Raw genomic sequence first — 23,315 nt, forward strand, 5'->3', positions numbered from 1 at the left:
TGCTCACATGGCAGGTTGGCCCCTTGCCCTGAGGTGGGGCCACCAGTGCTGCCTCATTCCGCTGGTGGAGGTCCGAGCCCAAGGAGCAGCTGATGAGATGGCTCTTGCTCAGGAGAGACGGGTGGGTCCCCGCTTTGGCCTCGAGCGCTTTCTCAGGACTGTTTGTGACCAACTTTTATGGTTCATGTGGCAGAAATGCCACAACTAAAGCTTTCATTTTCTCCATAAATATAAAACATGCCACTTCTTAAGGCTCAGGAAAACCATTGGAGTGGTATTTTTGCAATTCTTGGTGTGTTATTCACTTTTGCAAAAACATGCCATTTGTTGCCATGTAGGTAGCTAGTTGCTTTTTAAATGTATAATTTCCAATTTAAAATTTCTGCAAATATTCCAGAAAATTGTTTTTTATGTGTAAGTGTGTATGTGTACCTGTGAGTGTATACTTGTGAAGGTTATATGTTTTATATTTTTCATGTTGCTTACATCTTTCCTTTTTTTTTTTAAACCTATTGGCATTTTTGTTTTACTTAAATGATGATTGCAATAAAAGTAGCATAAAATCTACTAACTGGTAGGAACTGGATATGTAGTTCAGAGATAGAACCCTTACCTAGCATGCCCAAGGCTCCAGGTATGATGGCCAGCACCACAAAAAACAAACAAACAAACAAATACAAAACTTTACCAACTAGTAAATGAGTAAATATGGAGAATTCCATAATCAGATGGTTTTACCACATTTGTTAGTTTGGAGGCTGGTCAAGCTTTGGTCAGCTGATGGGGCTTAACTTGCTGTGTGCGGTTCATCCTATACCAAATCAATTATGATAAAAGATCACTGAGCAGATCTTCACAAATACATGTTAAACTCAATAATCAAGCCTACTGTATCAGAGTCTCTTGATGAACAAGCAGCAGTGTGTGTGTAGCACTCATTGCTGCTGTTGGGAATTTTAAGGAATATAGGTTGTCAACGAAACAAATTTTTTAAAACTCTGAGCATGGATCTGTTTAGCCTATAGATAATGAATAGTTATGTCTTGGTTGAGAGGGCATGTTGGCCAGCAATATTTTCTAAACATTGATGTTCCAGTCTTCAAACAGATACATGGAATATATATGGAATAAATAAGAATTTATATAATATTTGAACTATTGAAACTAAAACTTAAATTATTATAATACTTAATTGATGAACCTTACTGAACCTTACTGAAGCTTTGAAATTACTGTATGACCCAATATAAAACATCTTTTGGGAAAGCCAAATTGCTTTCTAAGGACTTAGCTAGTTTCTTAGCTGTTATATAGCAATTGCAGAAATACACAGAGAAATGAACTATAGATTTGTAATTTCTATGTTTCTCAAAGAATTGTTAGTGCTTAAACTAATATCTTTTAGAAATACCTGATAGCAACTGTCAATTAATTGTTTCCCTTAGAAATATATAGGTGACATAAAGAAAATGATTTTTTAATTGAGGATCTTCATACTGAGATTGTGTTGTTGGTTTGGGAAGCTTCTGTGAAAACCATTTACTGCTGATTAAACAACTGAGTTTGTCTCCCTCCCTCAGGTGTTCACTTACAAACAGAGCACAATCACCCAGCAGAAGGTGACCCCTATGCACCCCATGAACGAGGAGGGTGTGGACGACATGGCCGCCCTGTCAGAGCTCCACGGAGGCTCCATCATGTACAACCTGTTCCAGCGATATAAGAGAAATCAGATATATGTGAGTTCCACCTCTAATTTCTTCAAGAAGAAGTTCCTCGAGTTTGAGTGACAGTTTATTTTTATTTTCAGTGTATTTCCTGAACCTCTGTTAATCTAAGTAAAACAGTCTCCGAGGGTTTTACCAAGTTAGAAACTTGATTCAACAAACCATCTTCTCCTTAGGTTTATTGCCCGAATTTTGTCAGAGGGGATTTGGTTTCTGTTGAAGGACCTTCTGCACACTGAGGTCATTTGCCCTCTTTCTTCTCAAGTGCATGCCCTGTCCCTGTTGTAAGGGACTAAGAAGTCACCTGGAGTTGTTTGGCTTTCTCCATCAAGGACTGGGGCAAATGTTGACTTGGAGACAGGCCATCTAAGCTTAAGCTGCTTTCTTTCTTTCTTTTTTCAGTTTTCTGTTTTTATAGATTTTTACTGCTTTTCCTGGCTCTGGAGCTCTTCCTGGGGGATTTTTGCATTCAAGGGAATTCAACTTTCCAAGTTGTGGGGTTGCTTTTTTTGCTATTTTGAATGGAGAAATGTCCACAAAAAAGCACTCGTGCATTTCTTCTCCTTAGTTTCATGAAATTTGAATAAACCTATATTATAAAGTAATATGTAAAAATTACTTCTAATATCTTTTTGACATTAAAGTACAGATATTACACTGTGAAGATTTATTGATCTCTGTATTTCTTTCCTTTTTCCATCTTCCTCTTAGCAAGTAAAGATTTATTGACCTGTGTATTTCCCCTTTCCATATGCCTCTTTGCAAGTCTTAATAATAAACTATCAATTTCAAATTCATATAATTTTAAAAAGTGCCAAATTTTGATACTTGAAAAATTCTGACCTTTTAGTAATTTTTAGGAGTAATTTGTAACTTTGCTAATGTTGGGGTTCTGATTAATAATAGTATCAGCCTTTGACGTGACTAGGGGCTACTGCCCGAAACCCCAGGTATGCTGGCTACTCAGGACTCTACAGTATCCCTTATCTTGGGGAGGAAGGGTTAGGACAGAGGAAGAACCAGGTATTTGTGGATTTAATGCTTCGTTTTCCCCAACTTTTTTTAAAAAATAAAGTATGTTTATTTGCCTTTTTTTTACATTGTGAAAGTGTCATTTTTGCCAGATTGACCTAATGTTTGCCAAATGTTTTCAGGCAGCCCTGTCAATCGTGTTGTAGTCCTCTGACTTGCTGGGCTTGCTTACCCTAAGTCTCTAGATTAGAATGGTTTCCATATGTTCTTCAGAAAAGGTAATGTTTATCCATGTTTATGTAAAAGTGGCCACATATTCTGCATTTTACATGTGTTGGCAGAATGTGCATTTATTCTTTTGTCTCCTTCTCCAAAATCTGCTTACATGTGACTAGTGAATTAACTAGCTGTGGAACACCCATTACTCAGGGTTCTGCTACTGCTGCACTCTGCAGCTATTCTCATTATTAAATCCCCCACACTGTCATGTAACTACTTGCCAGGTTTTTTAAGGACTTATTTTGCCTTCCTTGAGCCAAGGACACTGCCAGGCGCCTGGTAGTTGTGCAATTAACGTTTATAAAATAATTGCCACACATTACAAATAGCCTATTCTAGTTGATACCAAGATATAAAGCTAGATTTTGAGGATTCTTTTTTTATTGGAGTATGTCTCTTTTAAGCATTTCTAAACTCATAGTTTTTTGTCTTTACAGAAAAGACTCAAGTTTATAAGTCCATTGGAAGGAAAAACCTATCTAAGAGTACAAAGGCAGAGCCTTTGTAAGTTTTTTTTTTTTTTCTTTTTCCCTTTAAATAATAATGATGTTAAGTTTCATTGCTAAATTGCCCAGCCAATCCTTTGAATAGGATCATGGTCCTGTTTCCTAGACTGAAGGTCTTTTTCCTGTGTTTTGAGGGAAAAACTCAGGATTTTTGTGCATTCAATTTGCAGTTCAATTCAGTTAATTCTGCTTTTATATATATGCCTCCCTCTGATTTGGGGACAATTGTATTATTATCCATAGGGCAGCCCCCATGATTTCGCTATTACCACTGAGGTTATTTGTGAGGGATGCAGCACCTGCCAGACTACTCAAATAGAAACAAAACCACCACTGTCAGAAAAGCCACCACTTTTCTACCTTGAATTTCATCTCAGAAATACCTGCCTATATCTTTAAAAGATTGTGGGGGGAAAAATGACTTGAATTTTGCCAGAGGTATTATATTAGTTTTCTATTGCTGATGTAACGCACTGCCATAAGTGTACCACCTTAAAATAATCAGTTTATTTCCTTGGATTTGGTAGGTCAAAAGCCTGATAGGGGTCTCCCTGGGCTGAAGGCAGTGGGTCACAGGGCTGCCCCCCCACCTTCAGGAGGTTCTAATGGAGGATCACTGTTCCTTCTTCCAGTTGTGGGCAGCGGTCCGCGTTTTCTTGCTGATTGTCACATGAGTGCTATTCCTAGCATCTAGAAATCATACCCCGTGGTCCCTGATTTGGTGATTGAGTCCTTTTTGTAGCTTCAAATCTCTCCTCCTCTCTGCCTCTGCCTCCTCCCACACCCATAGCCAAGAAGGGTTCCCTGCTAGGGTCTCTTGGTCACACCCACAGGGTATTCTCCCCATCTCAGGGTTTATAATCACATCTTCATGCTTAATCTGCAAAGACCCATTTCTATACCTGACTGGGCTGTAGGGATGACTGTGAATGTCTTTGGGGAGGAGCTGTTGTTTTGCCTCCCATTATGAGAAGGGTCTCAGCTGCTGTCCCTGTGCTCACCACTCCCGCCCACTCGTGTGTGCATTTCCCATCATCCTTTGGCTTTGTGCTCTGAGCTGGCAGGCCACCCAGGTTGCTGGTGAGTGGAATTACCTCCAGGTAGAGAAGTCAGCTCTTTCTGCTAAGAAGGACCTTTAGCTTCTCTCCTTGGGGACCAGGCTTTTTGTCTAAGGACTTTATCGGAACTTAGTAAACTATTTCTTTTCCCCCTAGATTTCTGCATCTTCCACTGAAGTGGCGTAGAGAATGATGAAAAGATAAAAGCCTTCAGGCCAAACAAATCAAAGTTGAGCCTCCCTTTTCTAACCTCCTCTTCAGCTCTGTATGAATAATTTAATCTTTCAAAATGTCTGCTTTGTTAGTTTGTTTTTTTAAAGCTACCCCCCCCCATCTGGCAGGGTTGTTTTAAAATAGGTGAAAGCCTTAGAAACTTAGCTTCTTATCCAACTTGTTCCTCTCCTATGAGTAAGCATTTATTTAGAAAGCTCCTGCCTTGAGCTTGGTTGGCATTGTGTTCGATGGGGCTTGAAAGAGGTTTACAACATTGGCCCTAGCCTCAAAGCCTGGAGTTTAGCAAGGAGACAAAACCAAGGCCAGTGCCCAGCATACCATCTTGAACAATTAAAGAAAGTCTCTTGTTGAGAGAAACGTCACGTGCGGGTCACGTAGTCCTGGTTTTGACCTTGCCCCTAACGCTTACCTGGGCCCCTTAACTGATGCTGTGGGTAGACGCCTGCCCTGGGCAACACATCTTTGTTGGCAGTGTCTGGACCACCTGGCTTGAGCCATGCTGCTGGTGCTCTTACTGTTAGGGCAGCCCCAGTCTCCTGCCATTGGTGTGCGGCACCCCTGTCCTGTACCCTACTGCTGATTCCCTTCCTCAACTCCAGGTCTTGCTGTTTGAGGCTCCTGCTCTTAACTTTCCCATCCTGTAGTGGAGACCTCTGCCCCTCTGCTCCCAACCACCCCTGGCTTCTACCCTAAACCTCTTGTCCTCACTCTCCTTTCTCTTCCTACTACCTGATAAGACCTGGTGAGGACAAGTACTTACACCTGTTATGTTTCTAAGACTTCAGGAGAGAATGACTGGGTGTGTGTTCATGGTCCAAAGAGTAAGAGCTGGGGAGAGAGAACCTATGGGTGGGTCAGAAAGCCTCAACTTGCTACAACAAGCTCTATGGAGAGGATGGTCTTTATAAAGGAAGTATAAATGTTGATTAGAAGAAAAGGCTGGTGGGACCCCATGTGGAAAGATTGAGAGATGATAGTCTGGTGTATAGACCTCACTGAATCCAGAGAAGGTTGTTCTTGCTTTGGATTCAGATGTTTGCTGGGGAATGTTGAGCAATGAGATGGAATAAGCAGGAGGTTTAGAAAACCATAATGTATTTGTTCTCAGCTTGGATGATCCTACCCCTAGAGGATACTTGGCTATATTGGGAAACATTTTTAGTTGTCACAGATAGGTGAGGGGGAACTAATGGTATCTAGTGACTGGTGGCAAGAATGCTGCTCACCATCTTAAGGTGCACAGCGCAGCCCTGTCTCAAGGAGGAATCTGGCCCAGGTTGTCAGTAGTACAGGCCAGGACCCTTCCTTCATGCAGCTAATCTGAAAAGTTTGGGATTGATGGTGTAGAGAACATACCATTTTTTTTTTATATTTGTATTTTAGTTGTAGTTGGACACAATACTTTATTTTATTTATTTATTTTTATATGGTACTGAGGATTGAACCCAGAGCCTTGAATGTGCTAGGCAAGCGCTTCACCACTGAGCCACAACCACAGTCCCAAGCATACCATTTTTGATAAAGGTCCTTCCTTCCTTCCTTCCTTCCTTCCTTCCTTCCTTCCTTCCTCCCTTCCTTCCTCCCTTCCTCCCTCCCTTCCTCCCTTCCTCCCTTCCTCCCGTTCTCTCTTTCTCTCTCCCCCCCACCCAGGGACTTGTGCATGCAAGGCACACTCTACCAACTGAGTTATATCCCCAGCCCTGGATAAAGGTTTTTGAAGGGAAAATTTCCCTGAGAAAATATGTTTAGAAGAGTGGATAGGGAGGTGATAGGAGATGCCAATAGAAAGAGTACATTGGCTGAGAGAGGGTTACAGGAATTCAGTGGTGAAGACATGAGGGTTTTAGACCAGTGGAGCCACGGAAGTGAGAGAGTAGATCTGAGAAGCGTGGAGAGGGAGGATGGAGGCTTCCATCTTCCCTCAGTGCTGATCCAGCCTTGTCAAGCAGGAAGGCTGGTGAGGAGACATGGTGCTGATGGTCTTGGCAGCTTCTTGAGGAGAGCAGGAAGGGCGGGTGGGTTTTGGATGTCTCTCCTACTGTATCCTCTGGAGCCTAGATCATCTCAGATTATGTGCCCAGCAACTAAACAGTGTTGACACGAGCAGGCGAGGTTTCTAAGCCCTGTGTCTACAGTGCAGGGACTGCCAAGCTCCAGGGTGAGGCAGTTTTGTCTTTTGCTAAATGGAGGAGAAGCACACTCCCTCCACTAGAGGACTTGTGGAGCTCTGGGGCGATTGCATGGAGGAGACTCTTCTCCCAACCACTAAGGAATGGCTCAAAACCACATCACGGGGAGCCGCAGAGAACCTGGGAGCTTGCCTGCAATTATGGAGTAGAGGAGGGCTGCAGAGGAAGCCCATCCATGCTCCACCCTGCCCTTTGGGTAGTTTGTTGGTCTTGCTGAACAAACAGTACAAAGATCAGAATCAAAGGAGCCCATTTGAAGAAGTGAGGCTGTGTCTAAAGATACATGCTTTTTTAAGCACAAAAGATGGTTCACAGCTACTGTATTTTTAGGTGGTTCAAAAATATCCCTCTCTGGTTAGGTGGCATTCCAGCCCGAATCTGTAAATGTGTTTGATGCTCCTGAATTAACTTTGAAGCCTGCCTCTGTGAATGTCAGCAGTCACCAGCCAATTAAAGAACTATTGATTTTATTCACCTGCAGGGAGATCACAGCTGTTCGCATTGCGCAGACCAGCCAAGCTCTGCCGTGGACGGAGTTTTCTCTTTGGAGGACATGCAGATCAAAATGTGTGTTTCATTTCCTTAAGTTGAGTCTTCCCAAAGTAGACTGTTAGGTTTGTTTCCATCCCTTTCCAAAGGCGGTATCCAGTGGCAGCGTGCCCCTCATGGACACAGGATGATCCCAGGTCGGATGGTCAGTCTTGATGTGTGACACGTACCAGGAACAGCTGAATGTGGTGCAGTTTGCCAAGGGGTTCTTGGCTTGGGGATTTTTTTTTCTTTTCTTTTCTCACTTGAAATCAAGACTTATGTTGCCAGAAGATAATTATAACCATCTGTTTGACTATATATATATTTTTAAACTTTACCAAACATTTGTGCTCTTCAGTGGCCACTTCCACATCAGCACATGATAGTGGCAATTAGAAACTGGTTTTGTCTTTCTTTACTTTCCCCCTCTGTTCAGATTGCTTTTAACTAGGAGAGGATTTGAGTCAGAAATTCACTTGAGGGCTGGGGTTGTACCTCAGTGGTAGGGCCTTGCCGTGCACATGGGAGACCCTGGTTTGGTTCCCAGCACCTAAAAAACAAAACAAGTAAACAAACAAAAACTAAATAAGTCCCAGTCAGTCTTTAAAAAGGAAAAGAAATTCATTAAATGAAGTGGAAATGCCAGAACTTCTAAGAGCCAGGCTTCATGAGTTATCTATTGTAATCTTGACTTCTTTTCAAGACACTTGCATACTTAACATTTTTAAAAATTGCTTGAAACTGATTTTCATTGTGTAATTGGACCAAGACAAAAAAAATTTTGTTATGTAGAGGGCAGTGAGCATGGAGCACTAGAACAAAATTAAACACAAATTTCTTTGATGGATTGGTGGTCAGATCATGTGCCCCCTCCACATCTACACTGATTCAGCCCTGCCCAGGTGCCAGGCTCTGTACTGCACTCCAAGGCTGCACAACTATTTTTGTTCACAGTAATTGTTGAAAAAATTACAGAAATGTAAGGCATTGAATTGATTTGGTGAGGTCAGATACTAACCTATTGACTGCAACTCAGATGACTGTGAGTGTCATAAAAATACTGGGAGCACAAAGAATGAGCATCAGAGCCAGAAGGGGGTCAGAAAATGACTCCCAGACAAGGCGTTAGTTCCCTGAATTTGCAGGACGTGTGGGGAATTTGCCAAGGAGGAGGGTGGCTCTCCTGGCAGCAGATCAGCATGTGATCAAAATAGCATGATGCATTGATCTAGATTTAAGACTGGAGAAAAGGCTACACACCACCCGCTGGCAAGATGGCCACAAGCAGGCAAGGACAGGCTCTTGTGTGCAAGTTAATGAGGCTGAATGGACTCAGGGAAATTGCAGGAGTCAAATTCAAACCAACGTTTTCGAAATCCCACTCTGGCAAGAGGTTGGTGAATGAGTGCAGGAGGCATCAAATCTGGGAGGAGAGGTGACCGGTAAACTAGATGGGAATGGTGGTGTGCCAATCATGAAAGTCTGATGGAAGAAGTAGAGTCCAAGAGTTTAATTGGCTTTGGTGGTCAAGGAGACTGAATTTCCATACGATTACTGGACTACCCATTTGGATAGATGCTGGTGGTATTAGTCAGGATGTAACTCTGTGCTGTTTTGAAGAGTCTTGTCCATGTTGAGTTTGAGCCATCTCAGGATGTCCAAGGGAAGATGTCTAGTAGACCACTCAGTATATGGATTTGTAACTTAAACTGAAGTTGCACTCAAAGTAAAGATTTAGAAAGTGAGTCATTGCCACATTGAGCTGGTATGATTGAGGGAGAAAAAAAAGAGGGGAATGGTAGGTCGGGGATATATCTGGCTTATGATTCTTAACAGTTCTTCCGTTTAAGCCGGGTATGGTGGCCTACACCTGTAACCCCAGTGGCTCAGAAGGATCATGAGTTCAAAGCCCAGCCTCAGCAATGATGAGGCACTAAGCAACTCAGGGAGACCCTGTCTCTAAATAAAATACAAAATAGAGGTGGGGATGTGGCTTAGTGGTTGAGTGCCCCTGAGTTTAATCCCTAGTACCCCCACTTCCCATACAAAAAACAAACACAAAAAAAAATTTCTTTCCTTTAGGAAAGTGTGCATGGCACAATTCTACACAACTAGTTTCCCCAGTGCATTTCAGCTGATTTACATCCAGTTTTGCAGAACCACATGATGAAAAGTTTTATTTTCATTAGCAATAACAATAATAAATATCTCTGATTTATGTAGCATTTTCAAATAATAATCAAGTGAGTAACTGAGGATGCCTTGTTGTTACTGATCAGAATCTTAGGCCCAGAGAGATTTAGGACCAGGGCAGGCAGCTTCAGGACTGAGGATTTGTCCACACCATGAGCATGTCCTAGTTGGAACTGTGATGACCACACAGTGTGGACCCCTGGGTCATTACAGATTTTCTTACTTGATTTTTAAAAATATGGTATATATAGGGTATAGTGTAATCCCAGTGGCTTGGAAGGTTGAAGCCAGAGGATTGCAAGTTCAAGGCCAGCCTCAGGAATTTAGTGAGGCTCTAAGCAACTTGTCAAGACCCTGTCTCAAAATAAAAAGGGATGTGGATATTATTCAGTGGCTAAGTACCCCTGGGTTCAAATCCTGGTACCAAAAATTTTTAAAAGGTATATATTTGAGATATAGAACATACTCATGTCAAATCATACTTTTTTTTTTTTTCCTGGTGGGGGTTAGATATTAGGACTTATGCCTTTATTCATTTATTTATTTATTTTTGGTAGTTGTAGACGGACAACACGCTTTTATTTTATTTGTTTCATTTTTACGTGGTGCTGAGGATCAAACTGAGTGCCTCACACATGCTAGGCAAGTGCTCTGCCACTGAGCTGCAGCCTGAGTCCCTATTCTTGTGTCTTTTGCAAACCTTGAATTGGTACATTTTGGATTGAAGAAACACAGTGAGTTTCTCCCAACATTTTAAAGCAATATGTGATACAGCTGTTCCAAATTATTAAAATGGGCAAGGAAATGTATTTTTTGGTGAGGTATGTGGAACTTTTCCGACTAGAAAATTGTTTTGTGTGCTTCAAAATAGGATGTACTTTCTATTTCTGAACAGCCGTTAAAGTGACCAGGCTATTTATTCTTGTGGAATTTGGAATCCAACATGAGGAAACTGGTACCTGGCCCTGCCTCATGCTTGGGGGTGGCATGTGTTCATAGTCTTAAGCTGCACAGAGTCATCATGGCCATTTTTGGAGCGGTAATAATAGGCTTATGTAGAATGTGAAAGGATAGAAATATGCAACAAATGCCCACCCCCTGTAGCTCTCAGGACTTCCTGTGACACTGTCTTCACTCCATCCTTCACATAAGGCTGTTCTTGCCCCAGCTGCCATTTTTATTCATGTTGCATGTTGGACTTTCCTTATTGCTCAGCAAATCTCTGAAACACACAGCCTTTTTTTTTTTTTTAAAGTGACACAGTCATCCATGCAAATATAAATGAGGTGTTATGTTTAAGGTGGGGGTAGGGAGGATGGTGGTGTCCTTGGCCCTACTACTTTTGCCAGTGAACCTCCAAGGTTTCAAATACTGTAATTTGTCTTTCTTTGAATAGACCATTGTGAACTACTGCTGTGATTGCCATTTCATGTTACACCTCTGTTTTAGCTGATATGGAAGTGCCCTGTTGCATGTACATAGGCGCAGACAGTAAGAGCTTAATAGTAAAGACCTTCAGTGGGGGGCTGGGGATGTGGCTCAAGCGGTAGCGCACTCGCCTGGCATGCGTGCGGCCTGGGTTCAATCCTCAGCACCACATACAAACAAAGATGTTGTGTCCGCTGAAAACTGAAAAATAAATATTAAAAATTCTCTCTCTCTCTCTCTCTCCCCCTCCTCTCTCTCTCTCTCTCCCCCTCCTCTCTCTCTCTCTCTCTTTAAAAAAAAAGACCTTCAGTGGACTGAAGCCCCTGCCCCCTTTGATAACCTGTTATGAGAATATAGTCATGTGTCATTTAACAGCTGGGATAATATTCTGAGGAATGTGTCCTTAGGCTATTTTGTGGTCACATTTAACATTGTAGAGTGTACTCTCATAAACCAAGTTTGCTATGATATCACTGTGAAATATAGTTTTATGGGACCACTGTTGTATATGCAGGCCATCTGTTGACCCAGACATCATTATGTGGTGCATGACTAATTCATTAGGACCTATGCTGTGATATCAGTCTTTTTGGAGGTTGGATTGAGGGAGCAAGACTGTGGGAATCATGGAGAAAGGAGGCTTTGTAGAAACTGAGTCAAAACAAGGTGAGTCCCTGAGCAGGGCAGGTATTGTAGATGGCAGGAAAGAGGGTGGATCCTAGACATAATTAGAAGTGGAGTGTTCAGGACATGGAGACCTGGGGCTGGGTAGCATTCTGTGCATGGCTGAAGGCACTCTACATCCATGAGATGGCACTCTGTCAAAACGAGAGTCTCCATCCTCACTGTTACTCATCCACCTCAAGACTACAGAAAGAGCATCTTACTGCCACCTTGTTCCTCCCAGAAGAGCAGGAGCAGTGGCCTCTGCCTACCCGCACCAGGATGATGTCAGAGCAGCTGATGATGGGCAGGTAGCCCTCTTGGCCAGGGGATTAAGAAATGTCAGTTAAAGCTGTTTTGGAAACATGTATACTTAATTTAAATCTGCAACAAGGAAGAAGTTTCTGGATTCCCAAAACCTTTTAAGCAGTGACTTATGTCAGTGACAAGGTAAAATAGTAAAGCTTGTGCCTTCATGTTGTAAGAGCCTTGTTTACCCTTGGTACTAAATGGGGGCACTATAAGGGAATTTTATTTATGTATGTATGTGTGTATGTATATATGTTGCAAACTCAAGGCCTTGCACTCTATCACTGAAATGAACCCCCAGCCCAGCGTTTCGATTGTTAATGAGATAAGGTTTCTTATTATTGTTAAAAGGGAAATAAAAAATCAGATTCTCTCTGTAACCAGCCAGATACACATTTTACATTTTCCTTGCTTTTTTTTTTAATTTAAAGAAGAGATGTCAGGTTGTTGAAGTTTGTCTCCAACTCTCTTATCTCTGTTGGTATGTGGGTGTGCATTTGTGGAATTTACTGTCATCCATGACAAAATGTTTTTCTTAATTATTTTAACTCTGGTGAAATTACTTCCTCCCTGAGAATGTAAATGTCTTTCGTCCTCTCCCTTTCTAAGTGGTCTGTAATTTGTCAACTGCAGCATTTTTGCTTCTCATTTTGATTTAAAATTTGAAGGCATGTACTCTGAAACTTCATTAAGGTTAGGGAACATATTGTTGTTTACCCTGCAGCCTGGGCTTCTTTGCAAATCTCACTTTGCAGTTAGAAGAGATTCCTTTCACCTTTTAAGAGAAGAAAAATTTTAATTTTTCTTTTAAATTTAAATTTAATTTTTTTTAATGAGTATGTAGCAAAATACTTGTTACATAAAATTTACCATCTTCTGCATTGTTCTGCTTGCACTTCAGGAATGCTTATGTGTGTTCACACTGTTGGGTAGCCTCCCGGACTCTTTATCCTTCAAAGCTGAAACTCTGTTCTCATTAACAGTGCCCCATTCCTGCCTAATCCCAGGGTGTTTGCTTTCCCTTTTTTTTTGCTAAGAGTATTAAATACGGCCTAAACTGCCAGTTAGGGTACTTTTTTTTCAGATTTCTTTTTATACTCACAATATGAATGTTGGATTTCCAACTTCAGAATAGAGAGGACCATACAGTAATACTTAACACTTGCAAAGAGGTCAGGTTGGAATGTTGTCATTTACCGTAAGTGTTTGGTCTTTAAAAATCAGGTGCAGCAGTTTATTTCATACTTAAGTAGAGAAGTGTCCCAAACGTTTTTAGGGTAGGAGAATTCTGTGCGTGGTCTAGATTAAAGCTATAAGAGTGGATCACGAGGCATGAAGAGCTGTCAGTACTTGAGCAGGCAGCTTCTAAGGTGCTTATACTTTTATATTTATATTTACTTTGAAAGATGGAAAGTTGGGTTTTTTATTTTCCCTTACTTTGTGGTGCTGGGGATGGAATCCAGGGCCTCATTCACACTAGGCAAGTGCTCTACCATTGAGCTACATCCCTAGTCCTAGCAGGGAAAGTTTTAAATGTGTCAAAAATGCAAGTCATTTTGAAATTTTTCTTTTCATTGGATGTTTGCCTGGTGTCTAAATGAAAAGTAAAATCAAAGCCTAGTTAGGTATCTTCCGTCAAGTTTTTAAGTTAGCTCTAACAACTATCTTTTGTCTGCAAAGACTTTTCAGCATCTCAGCCATCCCTTGGACAGACCTGAGGATGGAAAAGCCTTCTGCCTTTTATTCTTCAGGGGATTTGGAGACATGCTCAACCTGCAGGGTGGAGAAGGAGCAGGCCATGCCACAAAGCAGCAAAGATTTGTGTAGATTAGAAGATAACCTCACTTGCAGTGGGCATAGTTTTTATGGGCAGAGTATGGGTGAGATAAAAATTCTTAAAACATGTTAAATCAACTACACTAACCTGGGTTTAAAAACACAAGGGTGTGAGCTGTACCCCTCTGAAGTTTTCTATTACAATGGGGAAAATCGAGGCTTTTTTTTTTTTTTTTGTTAAAAGTCAGCAGTGTTAACATGGAGCTTTTAATTTCATAACAATGCATGATAATAAGGTACCATGCTTTCTTCATGGTAACTCACTAAGCTGATTGACAGTTGAGCAGTGCATCTTTACCTTCTTATGAGTTAGGTGTTGAAGCTCAGTGTGATTTTAGAAAACATGCACAACCAGTAGAACCACAGTGATCACTGACCATGACTGACGTCTTGCTGTAACTAAATTAAGCACATCAGGTTTTGTCCTTCACCCCCATAGCATGTGCTTTTTCTTACGTTTTTTTATTTTGGTGCATTGTAATAGGGCATCATGATGGGATTTGTTGTTACATATTCATATATGCGTATAATATAACAATCTACTTTGACCAGTATCACTCCCCAGCACTTCGCCCCTTCCTCTGCACCTCTGCAGCATGTGCTTTTTGAGGCCGTGGTGTGAGAGGTTCCTTCCCTCCTGAAATGTGATGGCTCTGTAGAGCAGTCTTTTGATGTGTCAAATGGTTTTTCTGAGTTTCAAGTCATAGGCCATCTGCAGTTGGTGGCACTAGTGCTGTGTGGCAATTGACCAGGTCAGCAGGGAAAAGTGTGATCCTCGTCGTGTGTAACCACTGAGAGATGGACCACATATTTGCAAATTCTGTGGGCTGCCTTCACATGGAACAGCTGCTGCCAGGAATACCCAGCTTCCTTTGGCCTCCGGAAGCACTGGTGATTGTGTGGGGAAGGCACGCAGGACCGTGACTTCCAGGCTGTGTGTGGTCTAACTGGCACAGCTGCCACATTTTCAGCCTGAAACATAGGAAACTCTTCTTGGGCAAAGTATAGTGTGAATTACTGCAAATAGAAATAGTTGTAAGATCATTTGGGTGTTACATCTTCACCTTTGTCATCGTGCCCCCCCTGTCCCTATAGGAAAACTGCATCATCCACCCTGTGGAATGAGCAATAGTCTAAAAGATGCTGGTTGGTGAGGTTCGCCAACTATGAAGGGATGAAATGATTGTGAGATTCTAGCAGAAATGAGCATTCCCTCAAAGAAAGCGTATGTTAATGACTAGAATTAGTGATTGCTTTATGTGTACATCAGTACATTAAGAAAAAAGGGCTCAGGCTGGGCATGGTGGCACATGCCTGTAATCCCAGCAGTTTGGGAGGCTGAGATGGGAGGATCACCAACTTAGCAAGGCCCTAAGCAATTTAGTGAGATTCTGTCTCAAAATAAAAAATAAAAAGGGGCTGGAATGTGGCTCAGTGGTGACAAACCCCTGGGTTAGATCCCCAATACCAAGAAAAAGGTGGGGGGGCTCAGTTCAGAATTTTACAACACTCATACAAATATGTTAGGAACAGGAGGTACAGAATATCCAAGGTAAAGGTGTATCTTAAAAAAAAAAAGATTCATTAATGGTAAATGTATATCCTAATACTAAATTAAATGAAATATAGCAATGTAAAATTAGTCATCTTATTTCTGTTTATTTTTGCAGTGTTGGGGGTTGAACCAAGGACCAGGTACATGCTATAAATGAATCATTATATAAACCAGAGGTGTTAGTACATTCACAGTGTTATGCAACCGAAGTCTCTGTCTAGTTCCAAACTGTTTTCTTTAGCCCAGATGGAAACCCTCCATCCGTTCAGCAGTCACTCCCTGTTCCACTCTCTCCCATCCTTAGCAGCCACCAATCTATTTCAAGGGATTTGGCTTTTTTAACTTGGTATCATATTTTCAGGTCTCATTCACATTGTAGCATGTCCCAGACTTCATTCCTTTTTCTGGTAGAATAATATTCCATAGTTTGGATGTGCCACATCCTGTTTCTCCGTTGAACTCATGATGGGCATCTGGGCTGTTTCCTCCTCTTGGCTATTGTGAATCGTGCTGCTGTGAACAGGGGTGCCCAAGTAATTCTTTGAGTATCTGCTTTGAATGAATTCTTTTTTATAAGCCTATAAGTAGAACTGTGCACACAGATGTGCCCCTGACACTCTGTAGAGTGGCATGGTGCATTTGCTCCATAAAAGGTGGTGGTGGCAGTTGTAGGACTCTGCTTGCACCCACATTTGATTTACTTCCTCCCTGTGTCAATTCTATAAGAAGAATTGCTATGGTAATATTATTTGTATTTGACTTTTTTGGGTTCAGATTATTTCCAAAATATGTTAGACTGTCTTATATTTGAAAAAGTTATATAGAACATATAATTTTTTACTTGATGTTCCTGGACGTTACTATGACTATAAATTACTACAAATTGTTATAATATGGTTCTCAGCACGTTCGGACTTTCTGTCTAGATTTTCTTCTTTTGTTGTTGTTGTTTTGGGGGTTTTTGTTTTGTTTTGTTTTGTTTTTTGGCATTTTGCTTTTTGCTCTATTGAATTGCTATACTTAATGAATGTGTTAAGAGAAGCCTCTGTAATTAGGTTGCTTGGATTCAAATATCATCTCTACCACTTACTGGCTCTGTGTCTGTGACTACAGAATTTTCTCCCTATGCCTCAGTTTCTTCATTTGAAAAAATAAATGCCACCAACCTCATAGAGTATTTTGAATATTTAAGGGCTTGTCCCCCACCACCCCCTGTGTGGTGTGCCAGGGCTGCCATAACATAGACCCACAGACTGGATGGCTTAAATAATTGATATTTATTTTCTTAAGAGTTCTGGAGGTCAGGACTTCAAGATCAAGATGTCAGCAGGATTAATTTCCTGAAGCTTCCTTTCTTGGCTATGTTCTTGCTGCTGCATCTTTATGTGGCCCTTCCTCCAAGTGCACGCCCCTGTGTCTCTGTGTGTCCTAATTTCCTCTTATAAGGACACAGTCAGATTGGATTAGGAGCCCCTAATAGCCTATTTTTAAGTAATCTCCTTTTTAAAGGTTCTATCTTCAAATATGGTACCATTCTCAGGCACTGGGGTTAGAGCTTCAGCACATGAATTTGAGAGGGACATGGATGTGCCCCTAACACTCTGTAGAGCCCTTAGCATGGTGCTTTTGTTCCACAAAAGGTGGTGGTGGCAGTTTCAGGACTCTGCTTGCACCCACATTTGATTTTCTTCCTCCCTGTGTCTAGAAACCAGGTAACCAAACTGTCCTAGCATCTTGAGGAAGTACACGTCTCTATGGAAGGGACCCCAGGTAATAAGCTTTAGTGATCTTATGGCTTCTGTTTAGTTAATCTGAAATTCTTATTTAATTCCTGGCCTTGAGATTGTCCTAAAAAGGTGAGATTGGCAATTATCTAAGTTCCAGGTAAGTTATTTGGCACTTTGTGATGTACTGTGGTTGCTGGAAGAAGGCCTAGCATTTTCCAAATGGTCTTGTCACTTTTTAAAAGCTGTGGCTTCCCCATGACATAAAATTTGCCATTTTGACTATTTTAAGTGCATATCCACATTGTTATGCTTCCAAATAACTACTGACACCTCCAGAACTTTTTCATCACCCTGGACAGAAGTCAGCACTCATTAAGTAGCTCTGCTTGCCCCCTCTCCCCCTACCCCACCCCCCTCTATTTTATTTTCTCCCTCCCTTACCATTTTAACCCTCCTGTAGGGGCCACCCCAGGAGCAGCCAACTGGAACCAGCTTCCTTTGCTCCAGGGAAGGGATTAGGATTAGGGAGACCACCCAGGCAGGGGCTTGGCCTGGCCCCTCACCATCCTCCCCTCTTATTTACCTTTCTCTGAAAGCCCACTTTGAAATGGCCCCACTCATTTGTGCAGAAGGTCAAAATTTGTACCAGAAAGGGTGGGGACAAGTTGATAGTGGGGAATAGGGGTCACCTTTCACTGTAGTGCATACCAGTGGGTCGTGCTGGCATGCGGATGTGGAACTGCTGTCAAACTTGCGCTGTTGGAGAGCAAGTCATCTGCCAAGGCTCCCTGGGTGTAACTCCTGCATCCCTGTCCCCATCTCTGTGCTTGCAGACCTACATTGGCTCCATCATCGCCTCGGTGAACCCCTACCAGCCGATCGCTGGCCTGTACGAGCATGCCACCATGGAGCAGTACAGCAGGCGCCACCTGGGCGAGCTCCCTCCGCACATCTTCGCCATCGCCAACGAGTGCTACCGATGCCTGTGGAAGCGCCACGACAACCAGTGCGTCCTTATCAGGTAACGCGCAGGGCTAGTGCAGGCCGCCAGGGGGCGCGAGGGAGGAGGCGTGGGCTCTGGTCCTGGAGAAGGAGGGCTTTACCAGGATTGGCCCAGCTCACACCTGCTCTGAGACCTGGAGAAAGGCTTTTCTCACTACCTGATTTCTCAGATGGAGCTTTCTGTTTTGAGTAGTTTGGTGACTGCAGTTTTCAGAAAACATGCACTTAGAAGAGCTAACTTTGAAATCTTAAAAAAGCAGATGTACCATGTTGTTGGGCTCTTTGCTTAGAATTGCTCCTTTCACCTGTTCATTGTCATTTTCTCACTCCCTCACTCCCTGCCCTCAATTTGCCTTAATTGTTCTTTGGTTTGTTTCAGTTATGTGGCATGGTGCTGTCTGTTTAAGGAAATGCTGCATGGTTCTTCCAAATTTAAATGTTTTATGTATGCTAGTCAAAATGCCTGTATCCTCAAAAAACCTTTCTGTTTTCTCTAGTCTAATATGATAAAATTACTCCAGATAGAATGTCCCAAATTTAAGACTTGAATAATCGGGTGCCTCTAATGTTTACCCCTAAATTATCTACAGAAATGGATTTAGTATGGATATGGCAAAAGAATGATGCAAGAACATGTTTATTTCAGTTTTTTTAGTAGTGAAAAAATGCACTTGTCATATCTATTTTAGACAACATCCAACTCATTTTGAAAAATAAAGAACCAGGAACCCCACCATCAAACCTTTATCACTAAGAACTGTCCAACAGTAGTAGAAAATATGTATTTTTAAAAAAAGATATTTCCTGGTTTTGCTGGGTGTAATTGTGCATGATTGTAATCCCAGCATTTTGGGAGGTTAAGGCATGAGGATCTCAAGTTCGAGGCCATCCTGGGCAACTTAGCAAGACCTTGTCTCCAAATAAAATTAAAATGGGTTGAGGGTGTAAGTTAGTGCCCAGAATGTGTAAGACCCGAGATTCAGTCTCCAGTACTGAAAAGAAAAAAGAAAATTCTTAATTTCCATTATTAATTAGTTCACATTGATCTTATCACATATATTTAGTGATGTCCTCTTTCATCTTCTTGTTAATTATTTAAATTGGAATTGTGTTCTGGTTGTGATCAGCACACCCCTGGATGATTGCCAAAGCAGATGTGATGAATGTTAGTTGTAGTGAGGTTTCCATGGACTATGCAAGCATTTCATTCATTTGTCTGTCTGGGTGTTTATTCATGGAACATGAGCATTACTGAGGAGTGATGGTCTAATAAAACTGCAAAAGTGAAAGATTTTGATATGTTTTAGGTGACTTCCCAGTCCCCACTTGTGGCACAGTAATTAATATTTTAAAAAGAAAAGGGTAGCTGGGCACAGTGGTGCCCACCTGTAATCCCAGCGGCTGAGGATCCTGAGGCAGGAGGATCACAAGTTCAGAGCCAGCCATAGCAACTTAATGAGGCACTAATCAACTAGTGAGATAGGGCTGGGGTGTGGCTCAATGAGATGTGTGCATTGGAGGAGGACAATAAGAAAACCATCCTGGCCCCCCACACTGATTTCCAATTAAATGGAAATAAGGCATAAGAAGACAGATGGAGAGCCATATGCCATCTTTAGAGTCCCAGCCAATTGGGCTTGCTAGCACTGTAGCCCAAAATTAGACCTACAGACAGACAGAAGCACCTGGTTGTGAATGGGTACAGCCAGGTAGCCGGTGACCACAGTTGTTGTGAGAATCCAATTCCCAGATAGTGAGGAACAGATCGGTGACCACAGTTGTTGTGAGAATCCAATTCCCAGATAGTGAGGAACAGATCGAATGGGTAAGTGTGCTCAGCCTTTCTCCCTAGTTCTCCCACCAGGGAAGCCACACCTACTGCTGGAGGGGGAGCGGGCGGCAGGTGTGCCAGAGGAGCCTCTCCTCAAGATCCTCAAAACCCAGGCAAGGGAATGGAGAGTCGCCCTAACTGAAGGCACCTGAGACACGTTGACACTGTCCCCTATGGTATCTAATTGAAGGTGAGGAAGAAATAATTGGCTATTTTTTTGAAGGATTATTGTGTGTTGGACACTGTGCCGGGAACTTTCCAGGTACCAGTGCATGGAACCCTTCCGGCAGCTTTTGATGTGGGACCTCTGTGTGCTACCTCCAGGAGCCATTCAGAAAGCGACTTTCAGGGGAGTGTTTTTAAGGGTGGTTTTGACCTGTTATTGTCCTTGTGGTGATTTCTTGTGTTTCTAACAGATGGGAATTACACACATGGGAACAACTGTGCTCATTCCCTGTTACTATTAACAATGTGTGCGTGTGAGTTGTAGACATTCATTTAACCTGATTTGTTGTTGATCAAAGTGAAGCCACTTTCTTACAATAGAAACAGCTTTTAAGAATAACATGCCTAATAATATAACTTGACTTATAGTTCAGTAGAAGCACTATGTGCTTGTTTCTTAGATGACTATGTTAAAGTTTTGAAGTTAGAATTAAAGGTCATTATATCAGCATACAGTATATAATTTCATAAGATGAACAGAAAGAGAACCTAACCTGTTTTTAAGAATATCAAATTGTTAGTCCCACTTACATACCTAAATATTTTCATGGATAATTGCTTGTATTTATTACTTCCAGTGGAAAAAAAAAATGAGAGCATGACTAATATATCCCTTGCTAGACAGGGCAGTTTAGGAAGAAAGTGAGAAATCAAATGAGATCCTTGTGCGCGCGCGTTAGTGTGTGTGTGTGTGTGTAAATAAAATAAAAGGAGGTTGACATTTCTATTCCAAAGACCATAGTATTTAAAAATTAAGGGGGTGGGGGTGGGAAGTGAGTCTCAAACAGAAAGCTCTCATTATGTAAGGTTGATGAGAAAAGAGTAACTGTATATCTAAATTAACTCAGGAAACAGACTTTAAGAATATAGTTCTCACTAAAATGTGTTTTGATTTTAACAGATCTTTCCAGCAGTTCTTTTTTCTTTTTAAGTTGGGTGTGGGGGGGTGTGGAGCTGTGGAATTAAGAGAATAAAATTGAGTCTGAAAGTATAAATTGCTGGGTGTGATCTGCCCCCTGGTGGATAAAATGTGTTACTACTTTCAAAAGATTCTCTTGGTGCCTAGTGATGTTAAAATCAGAAAATATTTAATCCTTAGCCCAGAAATGAAAGAATGAATAAACAAATGAGTAAGAAGATAAGCCTCTTTGGATCTAGACAGGAGTTTATGGTCCAGTTTTTCATCCTGTGCCTGTGGTACAGGCCTTCAGGCCTCCACACTTATTTGTCTCATTTTTAAGACTGTCACCTCTCTTAAACTCTTCATTTTACTTTTGTGCATCCATTTAAGTGGAATCTTATGCTTTTATAGTTTTAAATGTAAAAATAAAACTTAATACATATGAACTTAAAACTCATTAGAATTTTTTTTTTCTCATCTAATTAATAAGGTCAGCATTTGACCTTGGTTTATCTAGTACAGTTTTTCAGACATTGTGTTGGGCCATTAGGGTTTAGTTTATTATGGTCTTTTTATTATATATGACCTTTTAAGATAACAGAGAAGTACAAAGACAAAATTACAGCCAGTTAACTTGCATATCACATTGGCACTTATTCATGAGTTATGAATCAAGGCAGCCTCATTCTACAAAATAAATGAGAGATCCTGCTGGGAACTGACAGAGCAGAGGGTTTTGAAGGGTGGGAATCAGGAAAGAACCATGGAGAAGGGTCCGGGTGGTCAATATCAGGTTACCTTCTCGTAGGGGTTGAAGCCGAGTAGACTTTCTTATTGCACTGATTCAGGTAGACTGGAGTCTCCTGTTTTCAGAAACAAAACAAAACAAAACAAAAAACTAATCCGGGGACTCAAAGCTTCAGTTTTGATTATGTGGCAATTAGCATAAGTGATTCCATTTTGGTTTGATCTGGTAAGTGGGGACTAGTGCAGGAACCCAGCCTAAACAATGGCTTCCCATCGTTTTTGTTTAACAGTGAATAGGCCTGAGGCCTGTTTCTGTTTGCAGCGAGGCACCCAGGAAAGGGTCTGGTAGAGGCCAGCTTTCAGCAAGATGAACAATCCAGAGTGACTATTGGTTTATGATCTTCACTTTCTCTTCTTCTTCTTTTTTTTTTTTTTTTTTTTGGCTTGTTGGGGGTGGAGTTCAGAATGTGAGCAATTTCTGCTTAACTGTGTCTTTTATATCCTGGAATGATAATTGGGTGTTTGGTCTTTTTCTGTTTCTAGAAATGATGGCTTTGGAATGCTGAAGAAAACTTAGGTCCTGGATTGGAAAGGCACCAAGCAGAGCAGGGCATGGGTCAGGGCTCTTGCTCCTGTAATTCTGCAGCAGGAAATGGGGTGGGAAAGGCAGTGAAAGGGAGCTGAAGTCCATTGAGAAGACTCATTTGTGTGTAATGCTCTAAGGAACCTCGGGGGCAGTGTGTGGGGAAGCTGAGGCTGGCAACTCAGTTTGCAGAGGGACTTACTAAAGAGACTAGCTTTCATCAGCAAACCCAAGACTTGAACTTAACTCTCTCTGACATAAGAGAATCCTACTGCTTGGTGTAGGGCCATGTCTTTAGGGTTTTGTTTTCTTTGCTAAGACTTTTAAACTTAATTCTTTAGACAGAAGAGATGTTTCCAAAGTCTTCTAACAAGATAGGAAGTGATCTGATTTATATTTTGAGAAAATCACGTGGCTCAGGAATTTGATTCACAGGAAGAGAAATGTTTGATTGTCAGATGCCAACAATAAGTAGGTGTAAGGTGTTTTAGTCAGCTTTTTCACTGCTGTGTCTTAAATACCCAACCAGAACAACTTTAGAGGAGGAAAAATTTGTTTGGGGGCTCATGGTTTCAGAGGTCTTAGTCCATAGAAGGCCATCTCCATTCCTCAGGGCTCAAGGTGAGGCAGAACATCATGGTGGAAGAGTGTGGTAGAGGGAAGTGGCTCACATGATGATCAGGAAGCAGAGACTCCATTTGCCAGATTCAAATATATACCCCATAGCCACACCCCAATGAACCACTCCCTCCAGCCACACCCCACCTGCCTCTAGTTACCACTCAGTTTATCCCATCAGGGATTTTTCACTGATTAGGT

At 41.7% G+C, this 23,315-nt stretch overlaps 1 protein-coding gene across 1 annotated transcript in view; it reads left to right on the plus strand.

The window, feature by feature from the left end:
* The window catches only part of Myo10 (myosin X), a 204,821-nt gene that overhangs the window by 78,527 nt on the left and 102,979 nt on the right, over positions 1-23,315 (plus strand). The window contains exons 3-4 of the mRNA XM_046456288.2: positions 1,581-1,739; positions 18,041-18,228. Of these exons, the coding sequence (XP_046312244.1) occupies positions 1,581-1,739; positions 18,041-18,228 (347 nt within the window). The remainder of the gene's footprint in view (positions 1-1,580; positions 1,740-18,040; positions 18,229-23,315) is intronic.

Source organism: Marmota monax, unplaced genomic scaffold (assembly GCF_021218885.2).
Source record: "Marmota monax isolate L192 unplaced genomic scaffold, Marmota_monax_Labrador192_F-V1.1 WCK01_AAM20220418_F8-fsc00037, whole genome shotgun sequence".
In the NCBI taxonomy this organism is placed as follows: domain Eukaryota; kingdom Metazoa; phylum Chordata; class Mammalia; order Rodentia; family Sciuridae; genus Marmota; species Marmota monax.